Raw genomic sequence first — 18,468 nt, 5'->3', positions numbered from 1 at the left:
GGAATATCAATTTAGGAAAGGACGCAGAGCTTTTGAAAGAGGTCAGGTGTCTGCCAGGTGCTAATGGAGAGAAAGAAGAGGCGTATTTTTAAAATAGTCAAGAATGTCAGTAAGGACTGTGATATCTATACACCAACACACAGGATATGAGGAATAAACAGGGTGAATTAGAAATTCAAGTAAATGAGGGCAGATATGATATTGTTGCCATTACGGAAACCTGGAGGGATGAAAGCCATAAATGGAATATATAGCTAGAAGGATTTAAATTATTTAAAAAAAAACAGACCAAATGAAAGAGTTCCACTATATATAAGAAATAACTACATTTCTACAGAAATAGAGCACAACTATGCTGAAAATTTGTCTTGAATGCATTTGGGTCAATATAAGGGGGGGGGGAATGACATTACGATAGGTGTATACTATAGGCCACCCAACCAAACAGAGGAAATAGATGAACTTTTTGCTAGTCAGTTAACTAAGATTTGTAGGAAGCACATCACAATAGTAATGGGGACTTTAACTACCCTGACATCAACTGGGAGACAAACTCTGCACCAAGTGGAAGATAAAACAGAAGTAACCTAGAACTAGGGAGAAATTTCCTGACAGTTAGAACAATTAATCAGTGGAACGGCTTGCCTCCAGAAGCTGTGGATGCTCCAACACTGGAAGTTTTCAAGAAAAGACTGGACAGCCATTTGTCTGAAATGGTACAGGGTTTCCTGCCTGAGCAAAGGGTTGAACTAGGAGACCTCCAAGGTCCCTTTTAACTCTGTTATTCTGTGCTATTCTGTTCTGAATGTTGTTAGAATTTTTAAAAAGTGAGGAACTGACTGGTGAAAATGGAAGTTTACCCTTCCTCCATCTCACCAACCTGATAATATATGTTGTTGTGTCATGTTTATAAAGCTTGGAACGCTGCCTAATTTTAAAAAATACATGGCATCTAAGAGCTACATTGTACAGTATTTAAAATATATATAGGTGCAAGTCTACTTTTGGTTTTTACTTTAATTAAAGCAAGCTTATATTGTAACGGGATCTAAGAGTCCTAATGGAGTAAGTATGAGCCAGAAGCTCATGCTGCAACTGCCAAGAAAAGGCCGTGTAACTTCTAGGCTTCATCAATAGAGGAATAGTATCAAGATTACTGAGATATTAGTACCATTATATACTGCTCTGGTAAAACCACATTTGAAATACTGTGTCCAATTCTGATCGTCACAAGAGACAAAGAGAGAAATTTCCTGACAGTGAGAACAATTAATCAGTAAGAATGGCTTGCCTCCAGGTACCCCATTACTAGAGGTTTTTAAGATGTTTTTGTACAGCAATTTGTTCAGAATGGTATAGGGTCTCCTGCTTGGGCAGAGGAGTGGACTAGAAGTCCTCCAAGGTCCCTTTCAATATTGTTATTCTACAAGGTCATCTAGGTTGCTACCTATACTGCCACCTCTCTGGATTGTGCTCCTAGATTACCGTTTCCCAAACTCCTGTGGCTGAATAATTCATAAGAATTTTTTTTATTGACTTTTCACATTTATCTAAAGATAAAAATCAGGATCTTATGTAGTGTGTTCTGTCTGCTAGAATGGCAACCAAATCATTAATTTTGTAAAGTAGTCATGTTGAACTATTTAATCAGAACTATTATTATCTTCATTAATATGTTTTCTTTAGGATTACTATACAAACATTAGTTTTTGTTTTATTTAGAGCCTTGGTCTACGTTTGTGCTCTTGTTCTGATCTTGCAAGGAGGTATTTATAATAGTTTAAAATTTAAATACTTGTTGTTACTCACTCTCAAGAATGATCATAATATCTTATTTAAGATATATTAATATCTTAAGGTACCTGTCCCCAACTCGGACTTCATTTTGCTAGAAGACATTTCACTTCTTATCCAAAAAGTTTCTTCAGTTCTGACTGAATGTGGGGAGAATGGAAGGATTTATATTCCTTGCAGTCATCTGGTCATTAGCCCTCTTTCTGAGAGTCTAACAACCACATGACTACAAGGAATATAAATCCTTCCATTCTCCCCACATTCAGTCAGAACTGAAGAAGTGAGACGTCTTCCAGCAAAACAAGAAAGTTGTCAGAATCCATTTATATCACATTCATAAATGTATGTTTAAAACATTATTTTTCCCCCCCATGGATTCTGCCATCTCCCGAGGAAGGGGGAGCGCATGTGGATTCAGCCTGCCTTAGGTTATTTCAGAGACCAAGGGAAACCTTTTGAACTGGGGGAACAAAAGGGAGGGTTAGGGAAGAAGGCATCTGGCCTGTGTCTCCATTTGAATCTGTAAAGGAAGAAGGCAATAACCATAAAGATTTGAAGTTCCCTTTTTCCCACGAAAGGGATGACACGAAGTAAAATGATGGGAGCTGACCAAATGGGGTTGAGGGAAGGGGGGGTTGAACCGGGAACTCTTTATAAAGTTTCAGTTTGTAAAACACTACCAAGTCCTGTCTTGTATTTCCACAACCAAGCATGTCCTAGTAAAAATTCCTTTTGGACTAGAACTGACTCCAAGAGTTTTTGTTTTCCTAACATGTGGATTGGGGTGGGTCCTGACAAAAGTCTAGTTGCCATTTGAAAGAAAGCATCTTGGGGACAACCATGACCTGGATGACTGAGAATCTCCATAGACATCTTAAAGTATATGTTTTAAAGAATACAGTAAACTTGTGGAAAAGAATCTGAGGTATCTTTTTGCTTCAGTGATGTTGAAGTTAACACATTTTTCTCTCTCTTAGCATATATATAAATGCAGTAAGGGCATTTATTCAGTGATCCTGCATAATGCACAAGTGTGTATCTATGAAGCCAAGGTTGATTCTAAGGACATGTGCTTTCAGTGACCTTCATCATAAACAATAGAAGCAAGGAAGAATAGTTTGTTCTGTACTTTGGCCAAATAACAATGAAGACAAATGTAAATATTTGTGGAAAAGAGCTAAAGGCATCTTATTGACCAGTCTATTTCATTTGAGTACAAAGCATTGTCCTTTTGTTTTGTTGTGGGATTCTTTTGTTCTTCAGTGTGTTGTGGACAGGGGGTGGGTGGAGGGTGGGGTAGTAAAAGCAGAAATGCAAGAAGCCATAATTGCCTATCAGTAGGGATAGGTAACAAAACAGCAGATAGACTGACAGAGATTATTATTTGGATCAGTGATCAGGTTAATGCATGGCATAATTAAAAACCTTGGCCTCTGTTCATTGTATGAGAAAGAGGGTTAAATCTCTTTGTCTAGCCAACCTGTAATGGGCTGAGAAGATCAATAATGCTGCATCTGACCGTGATATCCAAAAATAGAATAAAAGTGATAAAGAGGACTTTCATAGTCAAGAGACAGTACATGATAATAAACCTCTTCTATGAGTAAAAATACCTACTCATGAGTTGATCAGTGGAAGATTTGAGAACAAGGTTTAGGGGAGTTATTTTTATAGCTAGTACTCAGCTTATGATTGTAACGAAGCCCAGAGTTCTCTTCACTGAGTCTTGGAATCTGGCCATATCCATATGTCAACTTCCATAGAAATACCTCTTTCTCCTGCCCGTATGTGGTTTAAAAAAAAAGGTTACTGGCCATTTTAGGAGATTTAAAAATGCACTGTTTTTTTTTAATTGATGGCAAAAATGAACCATCTTTTATGTGTCATTAACAAGCCCCAAATGGTAGCACCAAAGGGTTGATTTAGTCAATTTAGATAAATGTTCCTCAACTACAGAAATGTTAAGATGTGTGGTGCACTTCAACTCCTAAAATTCCCTAGCCAACAATGCTGGCTAGGGAATTCTGGGAGATGAGGTCCACCCATCTTATCATTCCTGAGATTGAGAAACACTGGTTTAGATTACAGACAAAACATAAAAAACCTATATTACTTGCAACCAGATCCTTAGTCTAACTAGTTTAGGTCCCATATTGCTGCATGCTTCCTTTCTAAGATTGTGGGCAAATATATTTCCCAGATCTGGTCCAGGAGATTATGCTTGGACTGATTGAACCTGCATACAAAAGATGTGCGAAGTACTACTATTAAGCTATGGCTTTTTCTAAAGACAGCACCCTTCAGATGTGCTGGATGATCATTGTATACTTCTTCACCATTATACCCATTGGTCTTTGAACTGATAAGAAATACAGGCAGTCCTTGGGATATGATAGGTCACTTAATGGCCTTTTGAACATACAACAGACCGCCCCCTTCAAGCTACTTACAACCCCATTTTGAAGATTGTGAACCCATATAACTGACTATCCCCTTCATGGATTACTGCCTTGTCGTGGCGAAGGGGCTTGCGTAATTCAATGAAGCTATGAGGTATGCCGTGCAGGGCCACTCAAGACAGAAAAGTCATAGCAGAGAGTTCTGACAAAACGTGATCCACTGGAGAAGGAAATGGTAACCCACTCCAGTATCTTTGCCATGAAAACCCCATGGACAGTAGCAAAAGGCAAAATGATATGATGCCGGAAGATGAGCCCTGCAGGTCGGAAGGCATCCAATATGCTACTGGGGAAGAGCAGAGGGCTAGTACTAGTAGCACCAGAAAGAATGAACCAACTGGGCCAAAGCCGAAAGGATGCTCAGCTGTGGATGCATCTGGTGGTGAAAGGAAAGTCCGATGTTGTAAATATTTTTTCTCCATAGGAACTTGGAATGTAAGATCCTATAATCAAGGAAAGCTGGATGTGGTCAAACAAGAGATGACAAGACTGAACATCGACATCTTAGGTATCAGCGAACTAAAATGAACAGGAATGCGTGAATTTAATTCAGATGACAATCAGGTATACTACTGCGGGCAAGAATCCCTCAGAAGAAATGGAGTAGCCTTCATAGTCAATAAAAGAGTAGGAAAAGCAATACTGGGATACAATCCTCAAAATGACGGAATGATCTCAGTTCGAATCCAAGGCAAACCATTCAATATCACAGTAGTCCAAGTCTATGCCCCAACCACCAGTGCTGAAGAGGATGAAATTGACCGGTTCTATGAAACCCTACAGCAACTTATAGAACTAACACCAAAAAATGGCGTCCTTATCATCATGGGGGATTGGAATGCTAAAGTAGGAAGCCAAAAGATAAGCGGAATAACAGGCAAGTTTGGCCTTTGAGTACAAAATGAAGCAGGGCACAGGCTGATAGAATTTTGTCAAGAGAATACGATGCTCATAGCAAACACTCTTTTCCAACAACCCAAGAGACGGCTCTACACATGGACATCACCAGACGGTCAACACAGAAATCAGATTGACTACATGCTCTGCAGCCAAAGATGGAGAAGCTCTATACAGTCAGTAAAAACAAGACCAGGAGCTGATTGTGGCTCAGACCATGATCTTCTCATTGCAAAGTTTAGGCTTAAACTGAAGAAAGTAGGGAAAAGCACTAGGCCACTCAGGTATGAATTAAATCATATCCCTGTTGAATATACAGTAGAGGTGACAAATAGATTTAAGGAATTAGATCTGATAGACAGAGTGCCTGAAGAACTATGAACTATGTTTGCAACATTGTACAACAGGTAGCAACCAAAATCATCCCAAAGAAAAAGAAATGCAAGAAAGCAAAATGGCTGTCTGAGGAAGCTTTGCAAATAGCTGAGGAAAGGAGGGAAGTGAAAGGCAAGGGAGAAAAAAGAAAGATACACCCAATTGAATGCAGAATTCCAGAGAATAGCTAGCAGAGATAAGAATGCCTTCTTAAATGAACAGTGCAAAGAAATAGAAAAAACAATAGAATAGGGAGGACCAGAGATCTTTTCAAGAAAATTGGAGAGATGAAGGGAACGTTTCATGCAAAAATGGGCATGATAAAGGACCAAAATGGCAGGGACCTAACAGAGGCAGAAGAGATTAAGAAGAGGTGGCAAAATTACACAGAACTATACAAGAATGAGCTTAACGTCCCTGATAATCACAATGAGGTGGTCACTGACCTCGAGCCAGACATCCTAGATTGTGAAGTGAAGTGGGTCTTAGAAAAGCTGAGCAACAACAAAGCTAGTGGAGGTGACAGTATTCCAGCTAAGCTATTCAAAATCTTAAAAGACGATGCACTAAAAGTGCTACACTCAATTTGCCAGCAAATTTGGAAAACTCAACAGTGGCAACAGGATTGGAAAAGATCAGTTTACATTCCAATTCCAAAGAAAGGCAGTGCAAAGAATGTTCAAACTATCGCACCATTGTACTCATTTCTCATGCTAGTAAAGTTATGCTTAAAATCCTACAAGCTAGACTCCAGCAGTATGTGGATTGAGAACTACCAGAAGTACAGGCAGGATTTTGAAGAGGCAGAGGAACTAGAGATCAAATTGCCAACATACACAGACTAGATCATGGAGAAAGCTAGAGAGTTCCAGAAAAACATCTACTTCTGCTTCATTGACTATGCTAAAGCCTTTGATTGTGTGGATCATAACAAACTATGACAAGTTCTTAAAGAGATGGGCGTACCAGACCATCTTATTTGTCTCTTGAGAAACCTATATGTGGGCCAAGAAGCAACAGTGAAAACTGGACATTGAACCACTGATTGGTTCAAAATTGGGAAAGGAGTCCAGCAAGGCTGTATACTGTCACCCTGCCTATTTAACTTATATGCAGAGCACATCATGAGAAAGGCAGGGCTAGATGAATCAAAAGTTGGAATTAAGATTGCCGGAAGAAATATCAACAACCTAAGATATGCAGATGATACCACTCTAATGGCAGAAAGTGAAGAAGAACTAAAGAGCCTCTTGTTGCGGGTGAAGGAGAGTGCAAAACTTGGGTTGAAACTTAACATTAAGAAAACCAAGATCATGGCATCCGGCCCTCTCAATTCCTGGCAAATAGATGGGGAAGAAATGGAGGTAGTGACAGATTTTATTTTCCTGGGCTCCAAGATCACTGCAGATGGGGACTGTAGCCAAGAAATTAAAAGACACTTGCTCCAGGGGAGGAAAGCAATGGCAAATCTAGACAGCACACTAAAAAGCAGAGACATCACCCTGTCAACAAAAGTGTGTATAGTCAAGGCCATGGTCTCCCCAGTTGCAATATATGGCAGTGAAAGTTGGACCATAAAAAAGGCTGAGCGCCAAAGAATTGAGGCCTTTGAACTCTGGTGCTGGAGAAGACTCCTGCGAGTCCCTTGGACTGCAAGGCGATCAAACCAGTCAGTCCTAGAGGAGATCAACCCTGACTGCTCTTTAGAAGGCCACATCCTGAAGCTAAAACTCAAATACTTTGGCCACCTAATGAGAAGGAAGGACTCACTGGAGAAGAGCCTAATGGTGGGAAAGATTGAGGGCAAGAGAAGAAGGGGACGACAGAGAATTAGGTGGCTGGATGGAGTCACTGAAGCAGTAGGCGTGAGCTTAAATGGACTCCAGAAGATGGTAGAGGACACGAAGGCCTGGAGTAACGTTGTCCATAGGGTTGCGATGGGTCGGACATGACTTCTCAACTAACAACAACAACAATAACATAACTGACTGTAGGAATGCTGCAGTGGCCTCCCACCTCTCTCCCCCACCCATATGCCAGGTTCCTGCAGCCTTTGAAATGCATCTAGCCATCCAAGGCAGGTTAAAGCTGGGCAGCAGAATCTACTGGCTCATGGTGAGCTGTTAGAGCTTTTAAGCCCAAACCTTCTTTCCATCCAGCCATTCAAAAGAGCCTAAAGCTGGGCAGCACAAACTACCAGCTCATGAGGACCTGTTAGATCTTTGGACCTAGGCCTTCTTCTAACAGCTCATCAATCACTGGTAATTTCTGCTATCCAGCTTTAGACTACCTTGAGCTTTGGCGACCACTCGGGGATTCTGTGGCTTCTCCTGCTCAGCCTTTGGCTGCCTTGGGTAGCTGAGCAGGCCGAGGTCTGTGGACACCCAAGGCAAAAAGAGCAAAGCGTGGGGTGCCTCAGGGATGGAGAAGGCCTGGGATAGGTAGACCTGAGTCTGCAATAGACCTCCCAGGGCCTTCTCTATCCCTGAGGCACATGGACATGCTCATTTAACAGTTGCATCAGGAAGAGCTGAGGTTGGAGATTGTTAAGTGAGGCTGTTTGCTTAATGGCTATCATGACATGTGACTGTAATGGGCAGGCCCCATTATGATCTTATGTCTAGGATGGGTCTGGAAAGTACCAAGTAGAGTTTCCCTGGTTCGTGGTATACATATTATATATTTTTATCACAGCGTTATCTTTGCTGGAAGTTCTTTTCAAGGAGGCACAAACAAAATAACAGATGCTAATGGAAAATCATAGGTGCTAATGAAAAATGAAAGCACCTATTTAGGCATATGAAATCTCAGATTACTGAAATTAAGATCACTTCAGTGCTCATTTAGAATGACAACATCATTGTAGGAACTGCAGTGAGACAGTGAAAACCAGGGAGGACACATTAAATACAATACTTGGCTAACCTGAAACTTACCTATCTGATCTACTGTAATCCTCCCTCCCTCCGTGAAAGTTGCATATTTAATAAGTATTTCTTCTTATTTAGACCTGCCACTGTTAGACTCCCAGCTGCTTGGCTGTCCAGGATTTGGCTGGGCTCTCAGTTGCCTGCCCTTAATACACTAACATGACATTAGATAACTGGAAACTGCATGGTCTCTTAATTTGAGTTCTAAATCTCAAAACAAACTAAGCTTCTGCTTGTTCACAGATTTCACCTAGACATGTACAAATGTTGCAGACAAAAAACAAGTTAAACTTGGGTAATCCTCATTGCCATTTTCTTCATGGCCACCTAGAATCTGCTTCATTGCTATATCCGACAGGAGGCCCTGATGTTTCTTCTCAGGATTATGGAGTAGTGATAATAGGATAAATGGAAGGTGCAAAGCTCATTAGATACTTATCTGAGCACCATCAAATTATTATTAGATTTTTTTATCCTGCCTTTATTAATTTTATAACTTTCTGAAAGTGGCAAGCATACATAATAGTCCTTCCTCTTCCTATTTTCCCCACAACATCAACCTGTGAGGTGAGTCTCCTTAATCACTACACGGAACTGACCTTAGAGAGCAGTACTGTGTTCTGCTTAAGAGGGAGGAAATGGAAGACCATAATGCACATAAAAAGGGGCAGGGCCTTGATTACATGGGGGTGGCTTCCATTTTGACTTTTTTAACTGATAAGAATAGTAAAATGTAATACATGCTGTCTCTCTCTGTCTTGCTCTTTTTCTTACACACACACACACACACACACACACACACACACACACACACACACATATATATATATATATATATATATATATATATATATATATATATATATATATATATATATATATATATATATATATATATATATATATATATATATATATATATATATATATATATATATATATATATATATATATATATATATATATATATATATATATTGATCCTTTTTAAGTCTGCCTCCATTGTTTGGATTTTATTTGTGGTTTTCTTTTATTGCTTTTTTCATATTCATCACCCAATTGAATGACTGGTCTATTAAAACAAATGACCCATATATGCCATCTTCAGGAAGAGGAGCTGCTTTGTGTTGGTAGAGATGTTTTTTGGATGCTTATTTGTATCTGTGCCTGAAACTGAGTTGCGGAAAATTGTTGCCCAACACACCAGAATGTAATAGATATAACATGCTAGACTGATTTGCATATAAAGCTAAAGATTTAATATCCCGTTTTTTTCAACAAAATTTTATTTAAAAATCCATTTAAAAACCCACTAATATTAGTCTTTTTAATCAATATTCTGCTGAATTTAGATGTATAGTTTATATATTAATAGCATTCATGCTCATTTCTGCTTCCCTTATTTATTTATTTTTTAAATGTGCAAGCATTGATAAGGACCCTTTCTTTTTTAAGTGTGTTCGGCTGAAATATTGTTTGTGCAAACCCACTTCTGAGCAATGGAATGTGCTGAAATAGGATGAATGTTAAGCAGGACAAATTGACTCTGGTTTCTCTTGTGTAACAGCTGCAGAATCAGGAGACACTGAAAGCCATGATGAGGAATGCAGAATTGGAGATCAATCACAAAGTGATGGAAAGAGCAAAAAGATTGGAAGACCCTGTGCAGCGCCATCGCCATCTGGTGGAGCAAGAAAGACAAAAGTATCTCCTTGAGACTGAAAGGATTATGAAGAGCTTATGGTAAGTGAAAGCAAAGTCTTGAGCGGGAAGTAGTTATTATTTCATCAGCCTCTCACAATTACCGAGGTTTCAGTAAGGGCACAGCGAAATCTGGAAAGGAAGGCATTTTCAGTCTATATTTTTTTTTCTTTGCTTAGACTCAAGTTATTTTATTTTTTGTATATTTATTAGTTGTATATTCTGCTGTGAATCTGTCCTTCAGTTTCCCTAATTCTTTTTTGGCCTTTGGGAAGGAAAAAAAAAAGATTCAGTTTTTCTACCTCATTCTTGGATTTTTTAAGGCTTGCTCCAATCACTCATTCAATCTTTATTCAGTCATAGATCAGTGGATAAGGCACAAAAATCACAATTAGGATAAAGAATAACATAATTGTTCTAAAATACCTAAAAAGGATTAGAGGAAACACTATGTCATGCTATATAAACTAGAAAACAATTGTGGTCAAGGAAATAAAATCAGATTGATCTGTTAATAATGATTTAAAATAATGATTAATTATTTAATAATGATTTAAAATAACGCAAGCCAGGAAGGCAGGATATTTAGTAAAGAGTAGAGATAATCCCTGGTGAGTACCAGCGTAGAGAAGGCAATACAGAATAAAGTATTTCGATTATTCCTCCACCACAAGGACATAGTCTCTGTTCAAAGGAGATCTTTTCATAGTTTAAGACAGGGGTCTTCAAACATGGCCGTTTTATGACTTGTGGACTTCAACTCCCAGAATTCCTCAGCCAGCATGCCTGGCTGAGGAATTCTGGGAGTTGAAGTCCACAAGTCATAAAAGGGCCATGTTTGACGACTCCTGGTTTAAGACTTGCTTTCTATGGAAGCTTTGGATGGGCACATATTGAGTGATAGTTTTGAGGGAGCTGTTTCCCCTTTTCTCCATTCACTCTGTAACAGTTACTTGCCTTTTTAAGAAGAGTTCCTGTACTTCCTGGATATGGAATGGATATGTGAGAAGTTGAAAAAACTATTGCATCCTACAGTGGGAGAGGTGAAGCTAAAATAAAAGCCATCCATGGACAATTTTGATTAATATTAGAGAGGGGTCACCTACATCCAGCAAGCTAGTACTGTTATTAAGAGAAATTCAAGAATTCTGCCTTCCATTCATTAAAAAAAGATTTTTTTTCTGCTTTGGGGAAAAAAATAAAAGCAATCTCTTTTCTGTCCAACCACAGAACTTTTCTAGACTGTAATCAAATATTTGTCTTTAGAAAACTTGCTAGGTTGAAGTCCTATGCAAGTTTAAGAATAAACCTTTTTTGAAATTGGTGGATTTTCTTCTGTCTCAGCGAGCAGAGGATTAGGTTTTGCTCATGGGATTCCTTGCTATGAGCCTAAGGGAAGAATTAAGGTTTTATGAAATGATAGTCCACTATAAAACTTCCTATGTGGGTGGGCAGTTGCACAATAAGCAAGCTTTTTTCAGATATTTCCCAATGAATTTTGACCACTGTGTTTTAACTCTTTTTATTACTTGTATATGCATGCAAGCCATTGGTCTATATTACATACAGCTTTTACCAAGAGATGAATCAGTTGCAGAGGCTCCAACCTTATTTTGGATGTAGGGAAAAAATGTTATAAATGAAATGAATTAGGTGGCCTTGGGCAAGCAACTCACTCTTAGCCAATTTCCCATGGTGGTTGAGAAACTGAGAAATTTAGAGACATGAGAGCATTCATAATTAAAACAAATAAAATTCTAACAAACCTAAACATGTATGGACAGAAGATGTTGGAGGTAAATTTTACAAACTTACCAAGTAACTGCCATTGGCAGCAGCTCAAGTCTTTCTGACGAGAGGTTTCTTAATATAATCTATTGATCTCTTAGTATTGGCTGGTTCAACAGCTTGAAATACTTTTCAGGCAAGATCATCATGTTTACTGATTAAGCTGCATTGAAATCTATAACTTTTCCCAGCAAACATTTTTCCATCTGTATGTTTTGTTACTTAATCTTAATTAATTGCTTGCACTATGATTTATAGGTAGTTCTGTGTGTGGAACAGTTTATTTCCAAAATTATTTTAAGCAAGTCTGTTGCTGCAATTCTTACCACAGTGCCTAAAAATAGGTTTAGGATAATTATAAATACATTAGACAAAATAAATTCTAAGGGAATTTATCCCTTCTATGTGCTGCAAAACTATCTGATCACTGTGTTTATCAACCTTACTACCCTCTAAATATATTGATTGGGATATATCAATTAATCACTGGTTCCCTTGTTTTTGAGAATTTCAAGATGGATTGGGAGTTTTCCCTCACCCTGTGAAATTGATTGGTTTGAGTGAAATATTTAGTCCAGAGTCATGTTTTGAGCCCTGTGAATGTTTGTGAGCAGGGTTTTGCTGGCCTAGATTTAGCATTGTAACCATTAATTAATTAAAATTTATCTAGAGGAGCTGGAAATGGTTGATGTAGGCATAAATGTACTTTAGAGCTTTCAAGAATGAAGGCCCTATATATTGAAATCAATTGACTGAAATAAGTAGCAATTCAGAGAAATCATAATGAAATCAATTTACAGTAGATTAAGCTGCCAACTGTTTAAATCTACATATATATATATATTTGCATGCAGCCATAATAACATCTCCTCTTCTAAAGCTTTAGCCTAACTTTAGCCAGGAGGCACAGAACTTCTAAATCTTGGTTTGTATTAGGCTTTACCGCCAAGCTCTCTACTCTAGGATCTGGCCCTTTCTGAATCTGTGACAACAACTACAAGTCTGCTTTAATGTACTGTTTCTCCATATTCCCCACAAGATTCCAGTGCCAGAGAGGGGATTATGGGAGTTGTTGGTCCATATGCCTGGGGTACCTCATGTTAAAGAAAGGTCTTGCAATTAATTTCACAGATAAGCCAATGGGACATATACCTGTCAAAAGGATATTTGTAAAGCTTTGGACAGTAATCCAAAATCTGTAAAGGTTGGGTTCCTAAATCTTCTTGTGTCATCAAAAAAAACTTCAGGAATTTGGCTGCAAATCTCTGAAAAACAACATTGTGGTTCTTCCCCCCCCCCCCAAATAGGGAAGCACAGAGATAAAGAACCTCTGGAATCTTGGTAATCCCAGTTCTGTCATTTAAATAATTAAATCCCAGCATTATTTTGCCCGGTACAATCTTTGATTGCCAACCCCCCCCCCCCAGAAAATAAGTTGTATTTGCTCTTGCCTGAAAAAACTTGAAAAACTTTAATTGCTATGTGAAGTCTCCATTTCTTTAAAGTGTTGTTTGGTTGGCTTTTCCTGTCAACTAATCTTTCTCTCTTCTCTTCTTTCGTCACTCTGACCTCTGCTTTTGTTTGTGTTGTGGGAACATCTGCATTAAAAAAATAATAATCCTGGAACATTGCTGGCCCTCAGTGCACCAGTAGAGTAATATTAGGTAACATTAATACTGTAATTAGCACAATATTATAATTGAACTTGAACTGGAGGAGTAAAATGATTTTGATAGCTAACTGAGAGTGACAGCTATTAACCAACCAGTTTTTTCTGTTCAGCTTAGTGAAAGTCTGGTACTGTTGTTTAACTGTCTTGGAGTTCACATGAATTTTAGATTATTTCCTTTGAAAGAAGGTAAAATTAATTTCTTTCATGAATCCAATTTACCCCTTAGCAAGTTCCCTAGAACAAATGAATATGTATACTAGAATGTGTATTTTTAAGAGGTTTAAATCCTCTTGAGTTTCAGATGGATTAATTCAATTTAAGCCACCCATAAGAACCCATGACTTTAAAAAAAATAGTGAGTGAACTTCCTTTGCTTAACTTCTTTAAAGCAACATGAGTGTTCCTCTCCAAGGTCAATCTCAAAAAGAGATTCCAGGGCCATAAATGTAGCAAAAATGAACTGCTTAGATTTCGGAGATGATGCCACAGTATTTCCTTCCTACCCATCCCAGTGCACCTGTTGAATTCCTCTGTGAAAACAAACGAATTCTATATTTTTATCATCCCAGAGTTGCAGGCCACCAGTTAAAGCAGTGTTTCTCAAACTTGGCAACTCTAAAATGTGTGGACTTCAACACGGCTTAATGCTGGCTGGGGAATTCTGGGAGATGAAGTCCACACATTGACAAATTCTGACTTAGAGCTCCAGATGCATTCCCTAAAGCCCCTCCCAAACAGATGCCAAACAGAGGGGGGGGATTGTTAAAGTTAAAATGTATTTTAAAACTTTTCAATAAAATAAAATAAAATAAAAAAAACAGATGCCATAATGCAATTTTTAAATACGACAGAAGAAGAAATTATTAAACCCAGAGACAGTAATCAAAGTTCTTTAATTAGATTTTAATTAAATTAAGTAAACATTTTCTTTGGTTTAGCCTAACCCTCATGTTGAATATATTAAAAAATCTAAGTGGAATCAAATTTAATTAGCATTGTTGAGAGAGAACTAGGAAAACCCAGACCTGCAGACAAGTCTGGGAAGTTGTAAAAGAAGGCAACACTGACACATTTGTTGCCTAGAAACTATATGGAATTACCTATGGAGTCATCAGGAGTCAAACACAACTCAAGGTACAATTTCCCTTTCCCCCAAAAAAGAACTCAAATGCTGATGCTGTGAGACAATCCACAGCTTCAGAAAGGCTGAATACCTGAGCTAAAGGATGTCGAATGATTCATGAATGCTTGAACAGATTGGCTGTGTTTACACAATATGTTTAACTGGATCAGTTAAAGAATCTTGTATCTACTTTTGCACTCCAGTGAAACTAGATTAGTTTTCATTTGGGCTTTACCTTTAGCATCATATACAGACCCACCATGTGTGATCTATTTATGTTTCTACTTTTAAATTCCATTTATTGGGCTTTAGGCAAGACATACATGCACAGACACAACACATCAGTTGTTTAATGATGCCATCTTTCTTATCCTGGAAGTGTTGGTCGCTTGCTGCCATCTAGTGGTTTTTGGTTCTGTTTCCATTAAAAGATTTATTTTGAACAATAATTGTTCAATTATTCTGACAGTCGCAGAATTATGCATAATTCTCTCAAGTCAGTGATCTTCCCCAGATTCCTTTTTTGTTGTTATTGTAATTTCATCCAAGTCATGGTCTAGTTTAAAATACACATTTTTTTTCTTGGACAGTGCACTATCTTTGATGTAAAAGTTTATCCAGCAATTCATAAGTTTAGGTATCCGTATATTAAATTCCTATGTGGTGATCAGTTGTACAGACTGTAGCAAGGCTTAAAGGTAAGGAGCTGAGCTGAACTTGATTCCTGATGAAGTTAGGGGCACATGATAATAAATATGCAGCACATGACATTGAAGTATTAATTATGTCTTTCTCTGGCTTTGTTTATACCAATGTACTCCAATCTGATATAGTCCAGAATGTTACATTTCAACCACTGTAGTTCTCCACCTTTGGCAATGCTGCCTCAGAAGTATAGAAGATAAAATCCAAAAAATAGGGAGGGTATGAAACATTTTTAATGCAATATTCTGACATAAAACAAGAATTTCCAACTTAGGGATGGAAACTAGAAGCATTCCAGTTTCTGAGAATTGGTCTTATCTGTTAAGCTGTCCTCACATCCAATTCAATTCTTCTACTTTTCCAGTGAGCTAGAAAGTTTTGTTGAAGATCTGAAGAAGGAATCTTTGACATCTAACAGAACAGTAACACTGAAAGATGTTGAAGATGGAGCTTTCCTCCTGCGGCAAGTTGGAGAGGCAGTTGCCACCCTCAAAGGTGCATTTAGGTTTTATTCCCCCTTTGGTTTAAGTATCTAACTAACATTGCCTAGGTTCTTCTTATGCTCCATTTTTCATCAAGTACATTGGAAGTAAGTTACAGTGAGGTCAGTGGGACTTAAGTCCAAGTCCATGTGCCTAGGATTGGGACATGGATCTTAGAACTGAGATAATTTTGAGGGTGAGATTAAGGTGAGGAAAGCTCAAGACCTACTTCTGTGCTAGGGAAATTGAAAATAGGATGATAGAAGGTAGAACTGGAGTTGGCAACCTGTTTCTCTTAACCTTGGCAATTTTAAGATATGTTAATTTCAACTCCCAGAATTCCCCAGCAAGGTTGAGAAACACTGCTCTACATATTCCCTAAATAGGGCATCCCACTAGTCCTACATGCTCCAGGTTGATATTATTTACTGCATATTGATTTCTTATCCCAGTTAAAAAAGCCTCAATGCATGCATGAATATCTACTCTATGTGTACATCTGAATAGCTCTCTCTTGGATTCTGATAAGTTTTAAAGTGAAGTAATGCTGTTTTTATCACATCCCTCCTCACCCCTTTCATAGTATTCTACTTCAAGAGTAAAAGGAAAAGCTCTTTATATACTCTACAAGAGTAAAAATCAAGAAATATTTGCTAGGTAATTTGTAAGATAAAGTAACACTGAATTTATCAGACATCCGGATAATGGTCTGTGCACTCTCTTCACTCAAAACTGATTTTTTCCACCAAGTACTTGCACATGAAGATGCAGATTCAAAAGCTGGAATCTCCCTCTCCTATCCTTTTCCTATACTATTTGAGTAATAACCCCATGCCTCTACCACTGGCTAGATCTAACACTGGCTTGCACTGATAGTAAGCCAAACTGTAATTTGTTTCCTTGGTTTTATATCTATATATGCTGCCTCACCTCTAAATAGTTCAAAGAAATAATGTGAGGTCACCCCTCATTTTAACCCTTGCCACATTCTTTTGAAAGCCTTTAGTCTGAAAAAGAATAAGTGAACTAAAATGATCTAATCAGTGCCACGTTGAATGGGCTTGAACTTGAGTACTTCTGGTCCCAATCCAGTATGCTAACCACTAGACAACACTGACTGAACTTATTCTAAACTAAAATAGTATGATTTACTATCTGTACTTGATGGCTGAATATAATTTACTCCACAACTAAGTTTGATGAAGTGGCAGCTTTAATACTGCTAAGCTTGTAAGCCGCCCTGAGTCTTCGGAGAAGGGCGGGATATAAATGGAATTAAAATAAAAATAAATAAATAAAATAAAAAATATGATATGGGAACTTAGTCTGTCTTGCATTTCAGAAGTAGCTCATGGGTTCTTATTTCCACAGGTGAATTTCCAACACTGCAGAATAAAATGAGAGCCATTCTCCGTATTGAGGTGGAGGCTGTGAGATTTTTAAAAGAAGAACCTCATAAACTAGATCTTTTACTGAAGAGAGTCCGGAGCATGACAGAGATCCTGACCACACTCCGAAGGTGATACTTGTTTAACATACTCCAATCGTTTGAAATTTATACCATTCATATATCCAACATATTCATAATTATTCATCACTTATACTCCGGAAAGACAGTGGATATTTTCACAATCTATCCTATTAAAATTTTTCCTTATATACAAACATTCAAAATCTAAGAAAATAATAAATTTGTATGATCATATAGCCAATCCCAAAGCAGAATCCTTTTTATATCAGTTAGTGTTGGTGTGACTTAGTAAGATAAAATCAACTATATTTAAGGAAGCTGTATTGCTTCCTTCTCATGAATCTAATTGGTTAGGATCAGCCCAATTGTCACTATCCAGTTCTTAATTATTTTCATTGCCCCTAGGGGATTAATTAACCCAGCAGAAAGGTTTAATATGTTATTTAAGGCTACTTTATCTAGGTTGCAAAATTCTGCTCGCTTGATTTCAACAAAATCATGTAGAAACTCTTTGATCCCATCTGCTGGGGATCTGGATACTCACACTCAGAATATGGCAAGTATACTGTAAATTCATATTGACCTCTGTTAGATTTTCTTGTTGTTAATGGTGCCTCAGATGGGAAATAGAAAAAAGGAAGGCATTGCAGCCTAGTGAAGGACCCATTTAAAACCTCACTGACATCCCAGTAAAAGATCATTACATCAGGCTGCTAAGAGTTTGAATCTCCTACCACAATCCTCATCCAACTAGCTGGATCCATAACTCTTCTGCTAAGGATGTCTTCTTTCAGATGAGCGTATCCAAAGCTGTAGCAAATTGTGTGATGATCCTGAAACTAGAAGATGTTGTTATGCAACTCTGCATTCCAATTATGCAAATTTGTTTTTCTACCTAACAACACCTCATGTTTTCAACCTACTTGAAAAAGATTTGGTTTTCAGAACAGGGAACGTAATTTCAAAATAATAATTTAGGTTTCAGGATGATGAATAGATTGATGGTATTGATGAGCTGGTTCTCCTTGCCTGTTTTCCTTCCTTTAAGCACTATCCTCTCAATTTTCAACC

General features: G+C 37.9%; 1 protein-coding gene across 11 annotated transcripts in view; it reads left to right on the top strand.

Moving 5' to 3' along the window:
* KIAA1217 overlaps positions 1 to 18,468 on the top strand; it is a 263,391-nt gene that overhangs the window by 198,904 nt on the left and 46,019 nt on the right. For all 11 annotated transcript variants that reach the window (XM_081345576.1, XM_081345569.1, XM_081345574.1 and 8 more), the window contains 3 exons: positions 10,023 to 10,198; positions 15,809 to 15,939; positions 17,298 to 17,445. In XM_081345576.1, the coding sequence (XP_081201702.1) occupies positions 10,023 to 10,198; positions 15,809 to 15,939; positions 17,298 to 17,445 (455 nt within the window). The remainder of the gene's footprint in view (positions 1 to 10,022; positions 10,199 to 15,808; positions 15,940 to 17,297; positions 17,446 to 18,468) is intronic.

The sequence above is a fragment of the Vipera berus genome (assembly GCF_964194415.1).
Source record: "Vipera berus genome assembly, chromosome: Z".
NCBI classification, from domain to species: domain Eukaryota; kingdom Metazoa; phylum Chordata; class Lepidosauria; order Squamata; family Viperidae; genus Vipera; species Vipera berus.
This window is presented reverse-complemented; position numbering and strand designations above follow the sequence as displayed.